The 17,728-nt window shown below is 49.0% G+C and overlaps 1 protein-coding gene across 1 annotated transcript in view; it reads left to right on the forward strand.

The window, feature by feature from the left end:
• The window catches only part of LOC106884647 (lipase maturation factor 1-like), a 123,942-nt gene extending 106,862 nt beyond the window's left edge, over nucleotides 1-17,080 (forward strand). Inside the window, exons 7-8 of the mRNA XM_014936169.1 lie at nucleotides 5,020-5,132; nucleotides 16,748-17,080. Of these exons, the coding sequence (XP_014791655.1) occupies nucleotides 5,020-5,132; nucleotides 16,748-16,922 (288 nt within the window). The 3' untranslated portion in view covers nucleotides 16,923-17,080. The remainder of the gene's footprint in view (nucleotides 1-5,019; nucleotides 5,133-16,747) is intronic.
• The last annotated feature ends 648 nt before the right edge of the window (nucleotides 17,081-17,728 follow it).

The following is a 17,728-nucleotide window of genomic DNA, read 5'->3' on the forward strand; positions in this document are numbered from 1 at the left end:
CGGGATTGATGCTCTGAGGATCTCCCCTGGGTGGTAACAGGGAGTCGTGATGGAGACTTCACGTTATCTATCGCACACAAACTGGAAGAGCTGAGAAAATGTAACCCTATTTATAGAGGAGGCAGATTAATATTTTTGTGAAGTATTCTATTCAAGCTTCTGTTATCTCGGTCTTCCAGCCAGAAGGTGCTTACAGGAAAAAGCTTCACGGCAGCCGAATGGAGAAGGAGGTGTGTGTAACGTAATAAAACCTAAACCTCATGTGCAGTGCACTAAGCACAGCCTTTTACATTTCCTTTCTTCCCCCTTCTAAAAATACAGGCCTCAATTCACTTCCATTTTCCATTCCAGCATTCATACGTTTTGGTCCGTGTTCAGCATGTAAGAACTTTAATTTCTTCTTTTAATGGTGATTACTTGTCTCCCTGTGAGTATGAATAATTTCAAACTCCCCAGCTGCATGTAGACAAACTGCAGGCTGGAGCACGGGCACGCTCACCTCTAGCAGTAATATTGTGATGGAAGTGCCTAAAAGCCCAAATCAGACTGATAGCCTATCTGTCACGGGCTGTATAAATACAGAGTAAGACCTTGTCCATGCAGGGAATGATTATTGTCTACAGTGGCCATTGTATCTCCCTGTCTAGACTCCATTCTGGAACAAAGTGACTTTTCTTTCCAAGTCCAGAGGTGATACGGGAGCTGTGCCAGGTGCGCGATTTCCCCGGAAAGGCAAGATCTAAGAGCCCAAAGTCTTGCTCTGCCTTTTATTCCTCAGCCCAAACCTCCTGTGCTCTGCACTGCACCCGCCTCCTCTGGGGACCTGCTGCTTTCCCAAGCATTTTCTCCTAGGACGGGCTCAGGGATGGCTTTTAGTGAGGCTTGAGAAACTGCCCCCACTGAAATATTATACATTGAGCCAGACCTGCGAAGAAACCTTTGGGAAACTTAATAGAAAGAAGGGGATGTGGTTATTGTGGATAATGAGAAGTGATGTGACCTAATGTAGCCTTTGACCTTCCTCGGTTAAGTGGCTTGGGTAGCGGGATGGTAGCAAACATTGGTGAGCTGGAATATCATAAAGAAGCCAAGGATTGCATGAGTTATGCCCTCTTTTCTGTGGGAGATGGATTATTTCCCCAGCTGATAGCTAAACAACAGTCAAAGGAACTCAGCTGCAGAAGGGGAAACAGCAGTGTAAACAGCAACGTGAATATTGGGTGAAAACATCCAGGATGGTGGAGTTACTGCTTTACATCCCCAAAGTGGGTAGGCTGTGACGCAAAAAAATGCCCCTTACGACATAGTGTGGGAAATGTAAACCTCCCCTTCCCCTCTGTCATCCACCCTCGCACACCGACACCGATGTGAGACCGTGCAGGGCTCCCAACCATGTGAAATAATAATGCGGGGCTCCCGTGCCAAGTTTCCAGCTGTTTCCACATGTGCATCTCATACTTACCTCCTCCCGGGTGCCTGTGCCAGGACTGAGATTCAATAAAATGCCACACTAATCCGCAGTCCTTTTTCATTAAATGACCAATTAAAGCTAGAGGAAAAGGGTTCTTGTTATTATTATTTCAGTTGGGAACATGTTCCCTGTAGTGCCGGGTGGTTTTTATATGTATTTTTTTGCGATGATTATATTCTCTTACTACTTTGTTATCTCTGCAGAGTTTCCTTGCTACTGCCTCTGGTTTGCCCCCAGCTTCGGGCTGGTGCCTGACTTGGTTTTAAATTCTGTGAAGTTATTAAATACTTCTGTATACAAGTTAATGTATTCAGGGTGAGAACACTGTGTTTGTGCACTGGCAAAGCGTGTGAGTGGAGAGGTCAGAGGATATAAACAGTTGAAGAGAAGTCTCAGGGCCGTGCTGCTCCTGGGAGGTGGTGGTACCCAGGGCACGCAGTGATGCTCGGCTCCTCGTGCTGGGCCATTTGGAGGTGGGAGAAGGAGCAAACCCCCATCCCAGCGCAGCGTACGCAGTGAGACTGGCATGGAAAGGCAGGGGAAAGCAGCTGCCCAAGCACAGCACAAGGCTGAAGCCCATCAGGAAGTAAAAGCTCATGGGGTCTTAACACCTAGTCCCAGGTTCTCTTTGTTAGTCCACTGTGTTATACCTAAAACCTGATTTTCTGAGGTCTTGAGTCCTGGTACCAGCTGTAAGGACAGGTAAAGATGATGTGGCTTGCTGGAGAGCTACTCCTGTTGTATTTGTCGGTCTGCATGGACTGTCCATGAACATAGAAAGCCTTTGGCTTTGTGGTGAAGGTAGCGTTGCTTTGGGAACCTTAACCTCTGCCCAAGCTGTCTTTCCCAGGCATTTTAGTTGGGTTGATGAGAAGTTGTATTTTAGTTGAGTTGTGTTTTTAGGTTCTGTAGTTGCTCCCTATGGTAAAACAGCAAGAAAACTCTCAAAAAGATAAAGGAGGGAGTCATGTTCACATCCATGGTGGGCTGCACTTCTCCAGGGTTGCTGTGTTCAAGGTCAGGCAGCGAGCTGTGGAGCTTGTGGCACATTTCAGCTCTAACCAGCAGCTTGTAGCAGCAGACTGTGCTGATCACTGGTTCCCCAGTTGGGAGTATGGCCTGGGCTCTGCATGGTATGAGGGGAGCTGCAGCTTTTGGAGGGCAGGAGGCAGGTGTGGGGATGGAGAGGCAGGGAGACAGAGCAGCCTGGGGACCTGCTGGTCCAGAGTCAGTCCCTGGGACCTGCTGTAGGGTGAGTCCCCAGGTGCCTATCTTGGTGCTTGGTGAAGATCCAAAACCAGAAGATGAACCCAATCTGTGTGTGCATGCCCACCTTAAAGCAATATGTGCATCTATCCTGGTTGGATTATTTTTTTGGGTTAATCTACTCACTCACACCCTGACCATCACAGCCCTGCAAACGGTGTTTGGCTCTGGGTCTCCCTGGATCCACAGACAGAGGAACTGTCACCTTCCCACCCTGTGCTGTGATGCTTCCCTGAACACAGCCCAGATCTCCTGGACTCTTTTCTTTTTTCCTGCCTTTGCCACCGTATCACTTTACAGAGTAATGAGTTAAACAGCAGGGTCGTTAGCGCAGCTCGGCTCCTGCGCGCTCCCAGCATCGGCAGCGCCCGGTGTCTAAGCCTCCGTGCTGGGGGGAGCGTGGGGGGCTGCAGCGGGTGGAAATTTCTCACCACAGACTTTGCTGGGGCCAGACGTGTTGTAAATTTTACAAGAAAAACACTTTTACAAACCAGAAGTCCACCTCTCATGCGCATGGAGCTACTAATTAACAATTTGGAGACCATGCGAGCCGGGGAGCCGATTCCACCATTACGGAGCCTCATGGTTTTGAATCAGGTTTTGAAGATTTGGGGTTCTCCATAGAGCTCTTCTTCTCCAACTTCTTCCCAGTTCACACAAGGGAACCTTCCCACCTGCTTTGGGGTGGGCAGAGCACGGCACGGGACTGGCAGTGGGAAACATCCCTGGCCCTGCCACCCATCAGTGTTGGTGGGGACAGCAGATGGAACGAGCTGCCTGGTGAGGCAGGACAGAAGCAGGCAGATGGGGAGAATAATCTTCTTTAAAAAGTTGCTGGCTTAAATAACTGTGGTTTTCCTCTAAATTGTGATGAGCACGGGTCAGAAACCCTGTGAGGTAGAGCTGCCGCTTGATGGGCCTTTCCACCACTGTTTGGTGTTTTCCACCTCCTTTCTCTCCTCTGTTCTGTTTCCCTTAGCAACGGAAATAACAAACTTTGCCATTAGAAAAGATTTGCAGAGTAACTTTGCCTCGATGTTCTGCATTAGTCACAGCCCTGCAGGTACAGCTGCCGGGTTTCGCTTTCCCACAGTGTCCCCTACTGCTTACATTAAAAAATCCATTTAGGTACACGTTAAAAAAGGAGGGGAAAAAAAAAAAAAAAGATCTTAATGGAAGTATAAGGCAAGTCACCAGAAGGGGAAATGCTTTTTATGTACCCTCATCAAGAATCCCTGCGAAGAGCATGAGATGCATGGATTCCTGGAGGGAGGTAAATGCAGAGTCAAGTTCTGCCACTGGAGCTTGGACGGCGGCTCCCAAAGCTGATCTGCTCCTTTTCAGTGGCAGCAAGATTAAGGGAAGGGCACGGATACGGGATGTAAAGGGGGACAGATCAGATGAAAGGAGATAAAGAGGATGCAAGTGAAAGAAATGAGGAATAGAGAAGTCAATTCTGTTTTCTCTCTGATAACACAACAAGGGATAGCAACCTATTTTAAACTGATGGATGAACCTTCATTTCAAAATGTGTCATTACTGTTCCTCTGTGGAGCTAACTGCTGACAGAAATTAGTAAAATCAAGTGTTCAGGGGGCAGAATAGGCAAGAACACCTCCAGCTAGACCAGCCATGCACCAGACTTGCCTTGTAGCAGCACTTGTAGGCTTCTCACTGGCACTGGGACAGAGCAGTGCTGTGGGCTCGACAGGGCTTCAGGGCTGGCAGAAATTCCCCCTCAGGCATCACGCCTTGAGCAGAGGTCACTTCTGGGCTGGGTGAAGCTGGAGATGCATCCTTGACCATCATCTAGTCTCTGATCATCAGCTGAGCTGTGACCACTGGCTGTGAGCGTGCTCTTCGCCCCACTTAGCTGTGATGTGAACACCTTTGGGTATGCTTGAGATGGGGGACACTACTTTGCAGTTGGGGCAGGCTGGGAGCATGCACAGAGCCATCCCAGCTCAGCCAACGAACACCTCATTAAACCCTTGTGACTTGCACACTCTCAGTTGTAGCCGTACCCTTGGGAATGATTTCCAGATGAGCCAAGCTCAGTGAAGTTCTCCCTGCTCCCAGCAGATGCCAGAGGGTCTCGGTCTGGACCTCAAGGTGTTGGATCCCATGGGTTCTGTTCCTTGCAACACCAGGAAATTCATCATTTGCTCCCCAAATCAGTTGTAATTCCTCCCCAGAGACCACACAGAAGTCTTTAATGCTAATAACAATACATGGCAAGCCCGGCAGTGCCTAACATTCGTATTTTTTATTCCTTTCCTAAGACCTATGAACAGAATGAGTGGATAATCCACTTGGCTGGGAAGCTGCTGGCCCAGGAAGAGGAGGCCTTGTCCTTGATGGCAACGAACCCGTTTGCGGGCAGAGCACCCCCAAGGTAAGCTTTGAGTTTTGAGCTGGAAGTACCCAGGCTCCGTGCTATTCCCGTCTTGCACGTGTACATGTGGTTTCTGTTGATGGATTGGGTTTTGTATTTGATAGTACCTGGGTGGTCTTTAAGTAGGATGAGTTTAACATGAGGACACAGTGAAGAGCTGGTGCTCTCAGCGTAATTAGGTCATCTTTTATGAAGGGAATATTTGAGCTTATCATCCTTGTCCTCTGGGACAAGGAATGCTTTCCTGGTGGGGACACAAGGACCCTTTGGTTGAGCCCGTTCAGGCAGGTCTGTGAAGGGCTCAGCGTTGCTTCTCTTGGACAGAAATCGTGACTGCTGAAGTGGTTTCCTGCCCGACAGCTTTAGATTTTTTGCCATGATCACTTTGCGAGCTCAGATCAAAACCACCATTTCTACCGGCCCACTGAGGTATTTCAAAGACAAAACAGTCCTGCAAAAACGATTGTTTTTGCGGACACTTGTCTTGGAAGTGTTTGCGTTCTCAAAGAAGAGACAAAGCAAACATCAACAAGTGAAAGGCACAGATGAAAACCCCAAGGTTTTCTACAAAAGGGTATTTTTCACAAAAGTGTCTATTTTGTTGATGAAGTTATTTTTAGCTGAGAAAACATTTTAAGGGAATTTTGGATCAACTCGAGTAATTTTATGCTCTTGCTAATATTTTCCATTTGAGGCTCTCAAGATGCACTGCAAACAAGGATGAAGGTTCATGGCACCGTGTGAAATGAACTTCCCCTTGAACCCTGCTGATGTTTTTCAGATTTAGCGCAGTGCATCCCTCAGATCTTCTGAGGAGAGACTCCTTTTCCAGCTAAGACCATCCACCCTTTTACCAAAGCGCTTCCTCTGGGGTGGTTTATACATCCCAAGATGGTATAAATCTATAAACCCAAAATGGTTTGTACTCTGAGCTGACCATGTGTCTGTATATAGTGTGGAAAACAAGAGAGCAGAAGCACAGCTGGGGATACAACTGGAAAGTGAGTTTCCCACCATCATATTTGAGTATTTCTAATAACTATGTTTCTGGGGTTCATCAGGCATCCAGCCCTGTAGAGCCCAGGCACCTTATCAGAGCATTGCTACAGGCTGATGGGACCATACGCCCTCCAGGTACAGGAGCCAAGATTGCTGTAAGACCAGTTATTTGGGGGGGTTTGCACATATTCTCATTTGAGAACCGGTTTTCCTGTTGGTGCAGCATCACAGAGCGAGCCAGTGGGAGCTCCCAGCTCCTGGGGCAGGATCCTGCCCGTAGCCCAGAGACTCACAGCCCCACTGGGGGTTCCCATCAATGCTGGTTCGTAGCTCAGGACACGTTACAGGGTGGTGGTGTTGTTCATTGGGTTATACAACCAGCAGATCCGTTACACACAAATAATGACGCCTTGGCTCCGGTCCAGGAGGGCTCTGGGGAACCTCTATTAATTATTGCTACAAAAGGCATGCTGGGCTAGACCAGCACAGCCCTTGCCACGGACAGATACAGCTTTAGTAACGTTTATGGAAGGGTTTTAGCTCTGATTAGCTGTGCTTTCCATGCAAGGAGCAGCATGCTGATGCTGCATGATCAGCTGGTCTGGCTCGGTGGTGTCGAGAGGAGCACCCCATCACCTGCAAAACCTCCTTGCTACGGGTTGTATTCCGATTTTGGCCATGTTTTCTCTTTGCTTTTATGGAGCTTCGTTTGATTCCACGTGCATTTATTGGCCAACTTAGGGTCTGCATCTTATGACAGCAAGATGGACCTCCCTGCTGCTCCCTGCCACCTCCTTTTCAGGGGCTGGTCAGCCCCCATGGAGGTTTCTGTTGATGATTCTGGTGGTTTCTGTTGGTGGATTGGGTTTTGTATTTGATGGTGCTGCTGCTCACCCCCCATGGAGGTGGCACCTTTCTGATGGCCAGGGAAGGGGCACGGTGCAGTCCCAATGCCTGTGCAACCACTCACATGGCAGGCAAAGGTGGTGGGTGCCTCGTTAGGGTGCCAACAAACGCTGGAGCTCACAGCGGGCAGAAATTGAGCCCAGTGAGAATGGCTCACCCACTGGGATCTGGCAGGAGCTGGGTCCTTCAGGAGCTTGTTGTGGAGATGGTGCTGGGGCATCATTTGCCAGGCTGAGCTGGAAGAGCAACCAGGGAACCTGCATTGCATCAGCTCTGTCTCAGGTGGATTTATCAACTGAGTCTCTTCAAACTTTGCTTGTGTCCCTGAGGCTCAGGGCTGTAAATTCACCAAGCAGCAGTCACTGCAGGGCATTCCCTTGCATTGCTTTTTTTTATTATTATTATTTAAAAAAAACTAGAAGAAAGAAATTGAGTCCTGAGTGCTGCCTGACCCTGGGGGGTTTTAGCAGAACCCAGGACCTTTAGACACCAAGTCACCAGTTTGAATTAGGTGTCCCTTGGTGCCAGCAGCCAGAAGCCATGACCATCTGGTGGCTGCTGGCAATAAACGGCTCTCGCAGTTCACGGAGCGACAGGAGCATTTGATAATCCCAGAGCTGTTTATTACCACGTGTCCCCCAGCGCCGTAAACGTTGCTCCTGGTACTCACCGAGGCTGAAACCAAGACATCATAACAGAGTAAAAATCAAGAAAATATATATATATCGTCTTGCCTTCTGATATTCGCCATAGACAGGCTGCATCTCTTCTCTGCTTCCTAGCATCAGTGGTGTTAAAAGAATTAGAATAAAGTAGTTGAACACAGAAACTCATTTTAAAATTAAAATAATGAAGGGAGATGTGGCAGGGATAACACCACATTGCTCCAGGTGGTGAATAGGGGATTTTTTTATTGTATTCTGTAACAGGTGAGGAAGTGAAATGTTCAGGAATTTGAAGCAAAACCAAAAGCAAATCTTTATCTTCATTAGTTTTTATAGGATAACGATTGCAGAGCGCACAGAGGAATACAGGCAGGCCCAGTAAGTAATTCCACAGCAGCGTGGATGCTGTGTTGAGCACACGGCGCTATAGATCTTGTTGAACAGGGTCTTGATTCATGCGTTACCTTGGTTTAACCAAAGCACAGACTCTGTTTTCACTCTTTAGCAGCTAGTTTATAGTAGGAAAAGATCAGGATCCAGCGCTGGTTTTATGTGTCAGCTGCCTTTGCTCTGGCATTAGCTTTGCTTTAAAAGTTTTTCATGGGTCTAGTGTATTTTTGGGTGGCGTAAAATAAAAATAACAATTTAAAAACGCTCGTTTTGGCTCAGACCAAAATCCGACACCCCGTTTCCCAGGTTGGGGGTCACGTTTCGGGTTTTAGCGAGCCAAATCCAAACCCCTGGGACGTTGGCACCATCCGGATTTTCACCCAGGTGTGAGGGTGAGGGCTGGGGGCTGGGGTGGGTGCTCACGTCTGTCTGTGCTGAGGCAGGGGGGTCAGGGTCGCATCCTGCACTGGGCTGTCAGTCACCCATTCCTGTTGCTGTTGACATTTCTCTGGTTATTGCTTGTTTGCTGTTAGTGCTTTGCCTGTGGAAGGAAATGGAAGCAATCATTTGCCTTTTTTTTTCTTTTTTCCCCAATTTCTGTGCCCCATCCCAGCTCTGCTGGGTTTACACTCGCGCTCACAGCCGGTGTGGTCACAGCAGCTCCATCAGCTGCTCTTCACTCAGCATTACTTCTGCTCAGGTGGGCTCGCCTGCTTGGTTTTGGGGTCTTTTTCCTTTAAATTTCAAAAGCACTATTTCTTAGTTTAATTTTAAACATCCCCGTGTTGCACGTCGAAGCTCCTGGCAGGGCTGGCAGCGCCCTGCACCCACGGCGCAGTCCCGGGCACCTGGGATGGTAGAGCCATGGCCAGAACATGGGGGATCAATCTGTGCTCTCCGGTCTGGGTGCAAGAAGTGTAAGAAGAGGCAATGAGCAGGGTTTACCTATTTTTTTAACTTAGACCTTTTATTAACTAAGTGCTGAACATCCTCAGTGCTGGCAGCCTCTTACAGCCAGTGATCACCTTCTTGTTATCGTTTCATTTAGGTTGTCAACAAAAGCCTTAAATTTAAGCCTCAGTGGTAACACCTGGAAAGAAAAGGTAATTTGGGGTGGCTGTAGCTCTGACGGTTTCCCAAGGGCATCCCTGCACCCTCGGCCATGAGCCAGAGCCCACCTGTGGCTCCTGCAAACCTTGGAGACACCTTCACTCCCATCTTCCAGCTCAAGGTTGTGCCCAGCACAGCTCAGCTCCCTTCGGTAGCTGGGTGGAAAAAAAGCTAATTTTGCTACCATATTCCACCCCCCGGTCCCACCCCCCCCATCCACTCTAAAGGGAATTTTGAGACTTAATTATTTTCATTCCCTGCTAGACTAAATAATTAGGGGAAGGGACTGTTTTCCTTAAGAACATTACGCTCCATACTCCACGGAGTTTATTCTGTTAATGGAAACTCTACACCTTAAATAGCCAAGGGACTTTCAAAATGAGTTAATGCCTTCGAAATGAAATTTCTGAGACCAAAGTTTGTAGGTTTCTTTACAACGCTAGAAATTATAGTATTTTTTCAAGTGTGATAAACTTAAAATGAGAAACAGGTGACTGATTAAAAATGAGGGTATTGTTGAGCGCCCAGCCTAGCTGAGTGTGAAGCTTTACTTCAAGCACAGTGATGTTTGTGGAATGTGGATTTACAAAATATTATTGTGCAGCGGATAGTTCATAAAACACCAGCCATCATAAATCTGAACGGTAGGGCTTTGGCTGAGAAATTAATAAGTGTTTAACACACCGTCATGGAAACAGACTGCAACAATGAAAGAAAACAAAAATCAGATTTTGCCTACAGAAGGAGGAAAAAAAATCAGGTTTATTTTTGACTGAAGTGTTCGGTGTCTCTGATATTAAATCATGTTCACTTCAGGACTTTTATTCCAATTATAGTAGCACTTTGTTGAAAAAGCCCCAACATGCAGCTGAAGACTTCGGTTTGTGGTGGTGCTGTTATTTATGGAGGCAGTGCTTCCCGTTTGATGCTACCTGGCTGCAGAAATGCAAGAAGAATATAACATTTGGTATTCTTTTTTTTTTTTAATTTGATTGCCCATTTATTTCCCAGTTGTGTCACAGCTACTGAATTTGATTGCTCATTTATTTCCCAGTTGTGTCACAGCTACTGGGCTCTGTACCTGGGGGCAGGTTGGACTGGATTTTCAGGCCATATGAATCACCATGGACCCTGGCAGAAGGTGTAGGTGCTTTTCAGTGGGACCCATGGAGATGTACAGCCCACGCCATGGGAAGGGCTTTGTCATATTTTCAACGTGTGGAAGCCACTTTGGGGGCTGGTCCCTTGGACAACCCCAAAAGAGGTAAAGGTATGTCTGTAGCTATTGAGAGCAGTTCTGGGAGCAGGCAGGGATTATGGGGTTATCAGAAAATATGGGCATTGTTGGGATGTAGGTGGAAATGACATTTCTGTTCTTCCCAGTCTCTCCCCAGAAGTCTTTAGGAGGGAGCATTGCTTATGGGCATGGGATGCTCCGTGGGGATGTGAGTCCCTCAGGGTTTGAACATGGTTTTGCTGAATCCCCTCCTCTCACCCAAGCCATTTTCCTGTTGGGACAGCTCTCCCTCCAGGTATCCATGTGGTCCACACCATGTGACAGCGTAAGGGAGTGATGTAAATCTTCAGATTCCCCAAAGCCCTCTCCCATGAGCGCTGGTGCCTTTTGGGCAGAGAAGATAGATATGTTTTATGGTTTTCTCACCGAAAAATGCCTTTGCCAGCAATGAAACTGTCTTGGGAAGCAACAAGATCTTCAGAGGTGAAAAAGTATAAACACATTTATTTGGCTTTCTCACTGGATTTCACCATAGTGAAATGTTTTCTTGTGTTTCTCCTTTCCCTGTGCTTTAATTTAATAATTTAAAAGAAAATCTTTAATTTATCATCAACATTGTAAGGTCTGGTATTATCTTTCCTTGTGTTTTAATTTAATAATTTAAATGAAAATCTTTATCATCAACATTGTAAGGTCTGGTATTATCAGAATGAAATGATTCCACTGTCCTGAAAGAAAGCCCAAGGGACTTTCTTTTGGTAAAACCCTCAGCCTTTCAGAGTTGTCAGGGAGGGCAGGGCTGATCACAAAGTGTTGGGATTTACCCCAGGGGGGGAAATCTGATTTCCAGCCACCACTGGTAGTGATGGGAGATGCAACCGTGGGGCAGCTTCACCATGATGGGACTGCACCACGTGTCCTGTGGCCATGGGAGGCATCTCCCTTGGCAAGGGCAGCTCCTGCCTTGGCTCCATGGGGAGCATCAGCCCCATCCCCTTCACACCCACGAAACACTGAACTGAAACCCACATGCTGGGTCTGTCCATGCCAAAAGTAATCCCAGCCCGTGCTGTGAGCCCTGGGAAGAGCCAGGTTTCCTTCCCCTAAGGTTTGCTCTGCCCTCAGTAGAGATCCAGCCACTGAGCCTCCCTTTCTAACCTGTCCATGGGGGAATAAACCCACTTTCCTGGCTCCCAAGTTTTGAGGATGCTCTGGCTCTGCAGGACCAGACCTTGCAGGAGACATGGGACTGCACCACGTGTCCTGTGGCCATGGGAGGCATCTCCCTTGGCAAGGGCAGCTCCTGCCTTGGCTCCATGGGGAGCATCAGCCCCATCCCCTTCACACCCACGAAACACTGAACTGAAACCCACATGCTGGGTCTGTCCATGCCAAAAGTAATCCCAGCCCGTGCTGTGAGCCCTGGGAAGAGCCAGGTTTCCTTCCCCTAAGGTTTGCTCTGCCCTCAGTAGAGATCCAGCCACTGAGCCTCCCTTTCTAACCTGTCCATGGGGGAATAAACCCACTTTCCTGGCTCCCAAGTTTTGAGGATGCTCTGGCTCTGCAGGACCAGACCTTGCAGGAGAAAGAGAAAGTCAGCGGCGTTGAAAAACAACCCATAAAACTGCCCTTATTCTGCAAACCTGGGCCAAGATGAATTTACGACCCCTCCTGCTAACGGGGCTAGAACAAGCAAGAAAGCCGATGATGGAGGCTCTGTTACTGTAATGAATTTGTACTTTCCACTGCCACTCGCTCCCTGATTTACAATGGAGTGGGGAACTTTAAGATAAAAAAAAAAAAAGCCCACCACCAAAAAAAAAAAAAAAAAAACCCAAACCCCAAATCGAAAAGACGCCCCGTGTTTTGGTTTCTTTCTTCCCTCTCCCACCCCGCCTTGCCCTGTCAGGCCATTAATTCTAACAGAAACCACCAGCTCTGGTTTTTTCCCTCGAACCCCTCAGCTGTTGCAGGGAGACAGCTGCACCCTCTGGAACTAATTACAGCTGTCTGGGAGATTTAGCCCTCCATCCCAACAACTCCAATATTGCTGCTAATTTTTAACACGTACAGTTGGAAGATGTCATAATGGGCTGATATATGATTGAATCTTAAAAGTGCTACAGCGCAGCTGCTACCGGGCATCTGGTGGGATGAATATATTGATTTAAAAAATAATGCTTATTATTTTTAGCCTTTCTGCCCTCCCCGAGGCTGTAGCTTTGCCCGACTCGGGTGGTGATGGAGAGCGGGTGCTTGCCCAGAAGGGTGGTGGCAGGCAGATCCTGGCATCTCCCATGCGGGGTGGTGGGTCCTTCTGGGTATCTCGGTGGTCCTCCCACTTCCAACCATCCACACCAGGATCAGCACCTCCCGGGCACTGCCGTTGAGCTCAGGAGAAGCTGCCAAAGGGTCACTTCTGTCTGTTGTCCTCCATCCCTATTGTTGTGATAGCAGAGAGGGTTTTCCACGTCCTGGAGGAGAAATATCTGACTTGCTTTATCTGACCATATCTTGTTTCTTGCCTCTCAAGTGATTATTTTGCCCTCTTGTGCCTCCTAATGGACCTAACCTGGTCTCAGCTGATTCAACCTGATTTCCCCACCTAGCTGTGGTACCTGGTGCCCGGTGCTTCCCAGGCAGCCAGGAGAAGCTGCTGGCTTGCATTTTCTCAGAAAATCCTGGGAAACTGCTTGCAGCTGGGATTCTCCTTCCTGGCCTTTCTGTCTGTCCCCTCTGAAACATGGGTCTTGCTCATCCTTCTCCAAGTGTGAGTGACCACCTGTGGCATTAGACTGCTTTTAATGGAGATGAAGTCAGATAGCTGCTTCACAGCATCCTTGAAGGTGTTTCCATTTCTCCAAGAGCAGCAGGCAGGGTTCACACATGCCAGCAGTTTTCCTGCATCAGAGAGGGCTCAGAGAGCTGTGGATCCCTTCCACCAGCCAGAAAGTCTTCACCTAAGCCCCAGAGTTGCAAAAATCACAAGCAATTGCTGATAAGGTGATGCACAGCTCGTAGCAGTTTCCCAATCTGCAGGCAACCACGCATGTGTGTGTCTCGCCTGAGTTACAAGCTGTCCAGGGCTCCAAGCGATGCTTGTAAACTCTGTGAGCTCTGAAATGATGGACTCTGAGGGGGTTAATGCTTCAGCCCTGTTAGTGCAGGAGCGTGTTCGCTCCCTGAATCCCGGGAGGAGGGAGCAGGTCCAGCGAGGCAGCACCAGAGAAGTTTCCAAACCCTTTAACTTCAGGACTGAGGCACCCAGGTAGATTATAAATGCTGGAGTAGCTTGTAAACTCTATGAGGCCTGAAATGAGGAGCTCCAGTGAGTATTAAACTCTGCAGCTTTTACATCCATGAGCCTTGCAAGGAAAGATTCCCACGGGTTCCAGGTTTTCCATGTTTCTGCAACAGCCCCTAATCCCAGGAATGATGGAGAAGACTGATAGTGTGGGGTCTGGATGCTGCAGTTCCTCCATCCCGCAGCACATGTTGGCTGCTCTAGCCAGGTAAAGGCTCTTTGATGTCTCCAGTGACCAGAATGAAAACCTTCAATCTCGCATCTCAGAGAAGCACTGGTGGTGCAGGACAGTGAAGAGCCATGGCCTGCAGTGTGGGCTTTATAGCTCATCACTGGGTGTGTGGTTCAGCCCCTGGAAGAGCTCAGCTCCCTGGACTTTACAAAGTCCACAGCCCACAGAGCTGTCCAGGCTCCTCTTCCATGGATCTTGTCATCCAGATATGGACTGCTCATCCCAACACTCCAGCTCATGGCTCAGGTGGAGCAGGCTGGGGGAAGCAGAGTGACCACGGCTGGGACAAGAGGGTGGCTGAATTTAGAGGTTGGGGGTCTTGGGGGACTCTTCAGATTGATTTAGGCTCTGAAGAGAAGAGCCTGAGACATAGTCAGATAGAAACGCAAACTTTATGCCACAAAAATGCATCTTCAATTGCATGTGGTCACTTTAATGCTCACACGGTTCTAGTTTTACACACCGATCCCTTTGATACCAAACATTTTAATAGACACAGAACATATGGGAAAAATCATACCAAATCAGATGATAGATATTATTTAATCTGGGCAGGCAAGCCCGTTTGAAAGGGACAAGGAAATTCTCATTCCAGAGGGGTTATAGGACAGTCCTTGAGGCTGGGGAGAAGGCGCTTCTGTGTCTGAGCAGAGAGAGCTGGCATCTCCTGAGGTCTCCTAGGTCTGCCCTGGGATAAGTCAACTGCTCTGTGTTCTCTGTGTGCCCATCTGGAAAATAGGAACTTTGCCAGAGGGGGTTTGCAGATCGCTCCTTCCGTGTGGGGCACCCCATTAGAGCCATGTTGTGGGTGTATGTGGAGACAGGGCCACAGATTTTTGGGGGGAAAAAACCCAAAAGCCCCAAAGTGTCAGACAGAGGGAGGCTTCGAGGCGGGGATGGACTGACATAAAATCAGCCAATGAAGCTGGATATGTTTTTTGAATTCCAGAAAGCAATCAAGCAGCACAGCTTGGAAATCTCTATCCATCCCGGACAGGAGCCTGCAGGCTACCTGGACCCACGGGAACGTTGCTGTTCAGTAATGCTCTAATTATTAACAGGAAATTTTGTGCTCCTCTGAAGTAAACACTGTGGGAGTAACACTTCAGCCCCCGTTTGACTTTTACCAGCCTCAGAAAAGGAGGGGGGAGAGAGGGTGTAGAAATGGCCCTGATGTAATGAAGCCAGCAGCTGCAGGGCAGCATTTATGGTGATGAGATGCAGGTTTGTGCAGCCCGAGCCCCGGCCAGGGCTGTGGCACTGCCCCCCCCTCCTCTTTACCCCATTTACCTTCCCCCATTTGAGGGCTGGTATCCTGCCTCCCTGCAGCCCCCCACCTATGAGTCACGGTGGCCTAGGACACTGCCACGGAGCAGTATGGCATCAGGGGACACCTCCATTCCCACTCTTCCCTTGGCACCCAGCTCTTACCAGCAGCTTAAATTAGAGCTGTCCCAGCGTAGCTCCAAATGCTTTAGTCTGGGCTTCCTTGGATCCCACCTTCAACCTCAGTGAAGGGAGAAACGTGGAGATAATTTGTCCTATTTTCATTCCAGCCAGGAGACAATCAGGAAAGTCAGCAGCAGGTAGTGGATGTGATGAACAGCCCCACGTCGATGTGTTTTCTTAGGGGAACTGTTTCTGTGTTGCTCATCTGGGTGCCCAGCGAGATTTAAATGGAGTCGTCGAGTTGTGATTGCAGCAGACCTTTTAATTGGGTGCACTTTTATCCCTCGTCTGCCATCTCCCCTGCTTCCCGTGGTACGGAGGTGAGCGCTGATGGCAAATATACAGGAGTCGTCCCTAATTATTTTAGCAGTAGGAAGGAACTTTACGGCTGCCCGAGGCGCAGCCCCGGGAGCGAGCAGCTGCGGGAGCGCGGTGCCCCGCTCAGTAGCAGGGTTTGTATTTTAGTAGCGAAGCAAAGCAGGTTTAAATGAGCATTGACATGACTTTGACATTTTTATATTGTGGGTTATTTTATGAACTTATCCAGCAAACGGGGCGATGCACTCTGCAAACAGGGACCACGACGCTGGAGGAGCGGGGTGTTACTCCTTCTCTTGTCAGCATGCCCTACATCAAGCGGGACCAAACCTCCCGAACCCCGCGGCATGGTTAGCCTCCGAATGTGTTTGGCGACACTGATGAATGCTTCTTTCTGCACTGCTTTAAAATCTCCTTTTCTGTCAACTCCCAGGGTGGCCAGAAAACAGATGCGCTCATAGCCCCGCTAATAAGCTGCGGAGCAGAAGGAGCAGCCGCTGGCTGGGGCAGAGGGATGATGGGGGGGGAGCTGGGGCAGCAGTCGGGCTCTGTACCTAAAAATGTCCCGGGCAGAAATACTCCATAGTTGTTCTCAGAAAAGAAAAAAAAAAGTTTTCCTGATTTTATTATTATTATTATTTCAAACTTGGTTGTAGAGAGGCGTGTGGGGTGCAGTGGGGAGCACACTGGGCAGGAGTGTTAAAGCTTCTCTTGTGCATTGTTCTGAAAATGCATCGAGAGGAGCCCAGGAGCTCCCTGATGCCCCGCTCCAGCGGGGACTGCTGCATCACTGCCTCTGGCTGCAAGCATCCCATGGATGGATGGAGCACCAGGATGCAGGAGCCAGCCAGGCGGAGTGCCCTTACGCTGATTTCTCCATCCATCTATGGCAAGGCTCAAAAACTCCTCTCCCAGGGGACCATAAATAGGGTCTGATGCCTTTTTGCCTCCGCCCAGCAGCAGTACCAGCCCCTCCTGAGCAGGATGTGCTTTGTTTCTTTGCAGATGGATCCGAGGGGAACACTTCAAGTACAAATTCAGCCAACCTGGTGGAAAGCACGCCAGCGAGGGGAGGTGGTGGATTCGGAAGAGGATTGGCCCTTACTTCCCCCCTGTCAACCTCCAGGGCCTGAAGAAGTTTTATGAAGACAGGAACTGGCCATACCCCGTGCAGAACTGATGGAAGAGGACGAGCAAGGTCAAGAGGGACCAGCTGGGGAAGAGGGAGAGCAGTCAGCTCCCTTACAAACTACATGTCTTGCCTTTCTCTGTATTTTTTATCCATATTCTTGTTTACACATATTTTACAGAAGGTTCCCCACCAACCTGTTCACCTGCTGTTGTGGTCTGATTTTTCTCATCTTTCTGTTTCTTTCTGTTCATCCTTCTCACCGTGGCCTCACCTGATGATTGATTTCTTCTGCCAGGCTGCTTCCTTCGGAAATCATCAGCTCTAGAGTTTGGGCAAAAAGGTGAACGAATACTGTGATTAGTTTTGAGGAGGTGTTAGTGTTACTTTCCCTGAGCCGTTGCATTGTGTGATGGCTGTAGAGGTAAAAGGTGAGATTTTTGGGGTGGTCTCCTGTCACGGCCAGTGCTCACGGGTTCACTGGAGCCCAGCATCAGGCAGGGCAGCCACATGGTGCTCTGTAGCTGCCTCATGCAGAGGTGATGCTGGTGCAGCCTGGGACACTGCTCCTCTGTGCCGTGCCATGCCATGCCATGCCATGCCATGCCATGCCATGCCATGCCATCCCATCCCATCCCATCCCATCCATGTGCACTGCCAGCAGTGAGCCGTCAAAGCTGCTTTATTCCTGACATAGCTGTCCCCACGCTGCCCTCGCTGTTACCCTGGGAAGGGCCTGGTCACCACCTTCTCACCGCAGGTTAATGATGGGGCTGAGCTAGATGTCCTGCCCATCAGGCATGGTGCAACTGTCCCACAGCATGTCCCCAGGGCAGCACAGCAAGCTGGGGCTGGGC

The sequence above is a fragment of the Calidris pugnax genome, unplaced genomic scaffold (genome assembly GCF_001431845.1).
Source record: "Calidris pugnax isolate Ruff unplaced genomic scaffold, ASM143184v1 scaffold17, whole genome shotgun sequence".
NCBI lineage: Eukaryota > Metazoa > Chordata > Aves > Charadriiformes > Scolopacidae > Calidris > Calidris pugnax.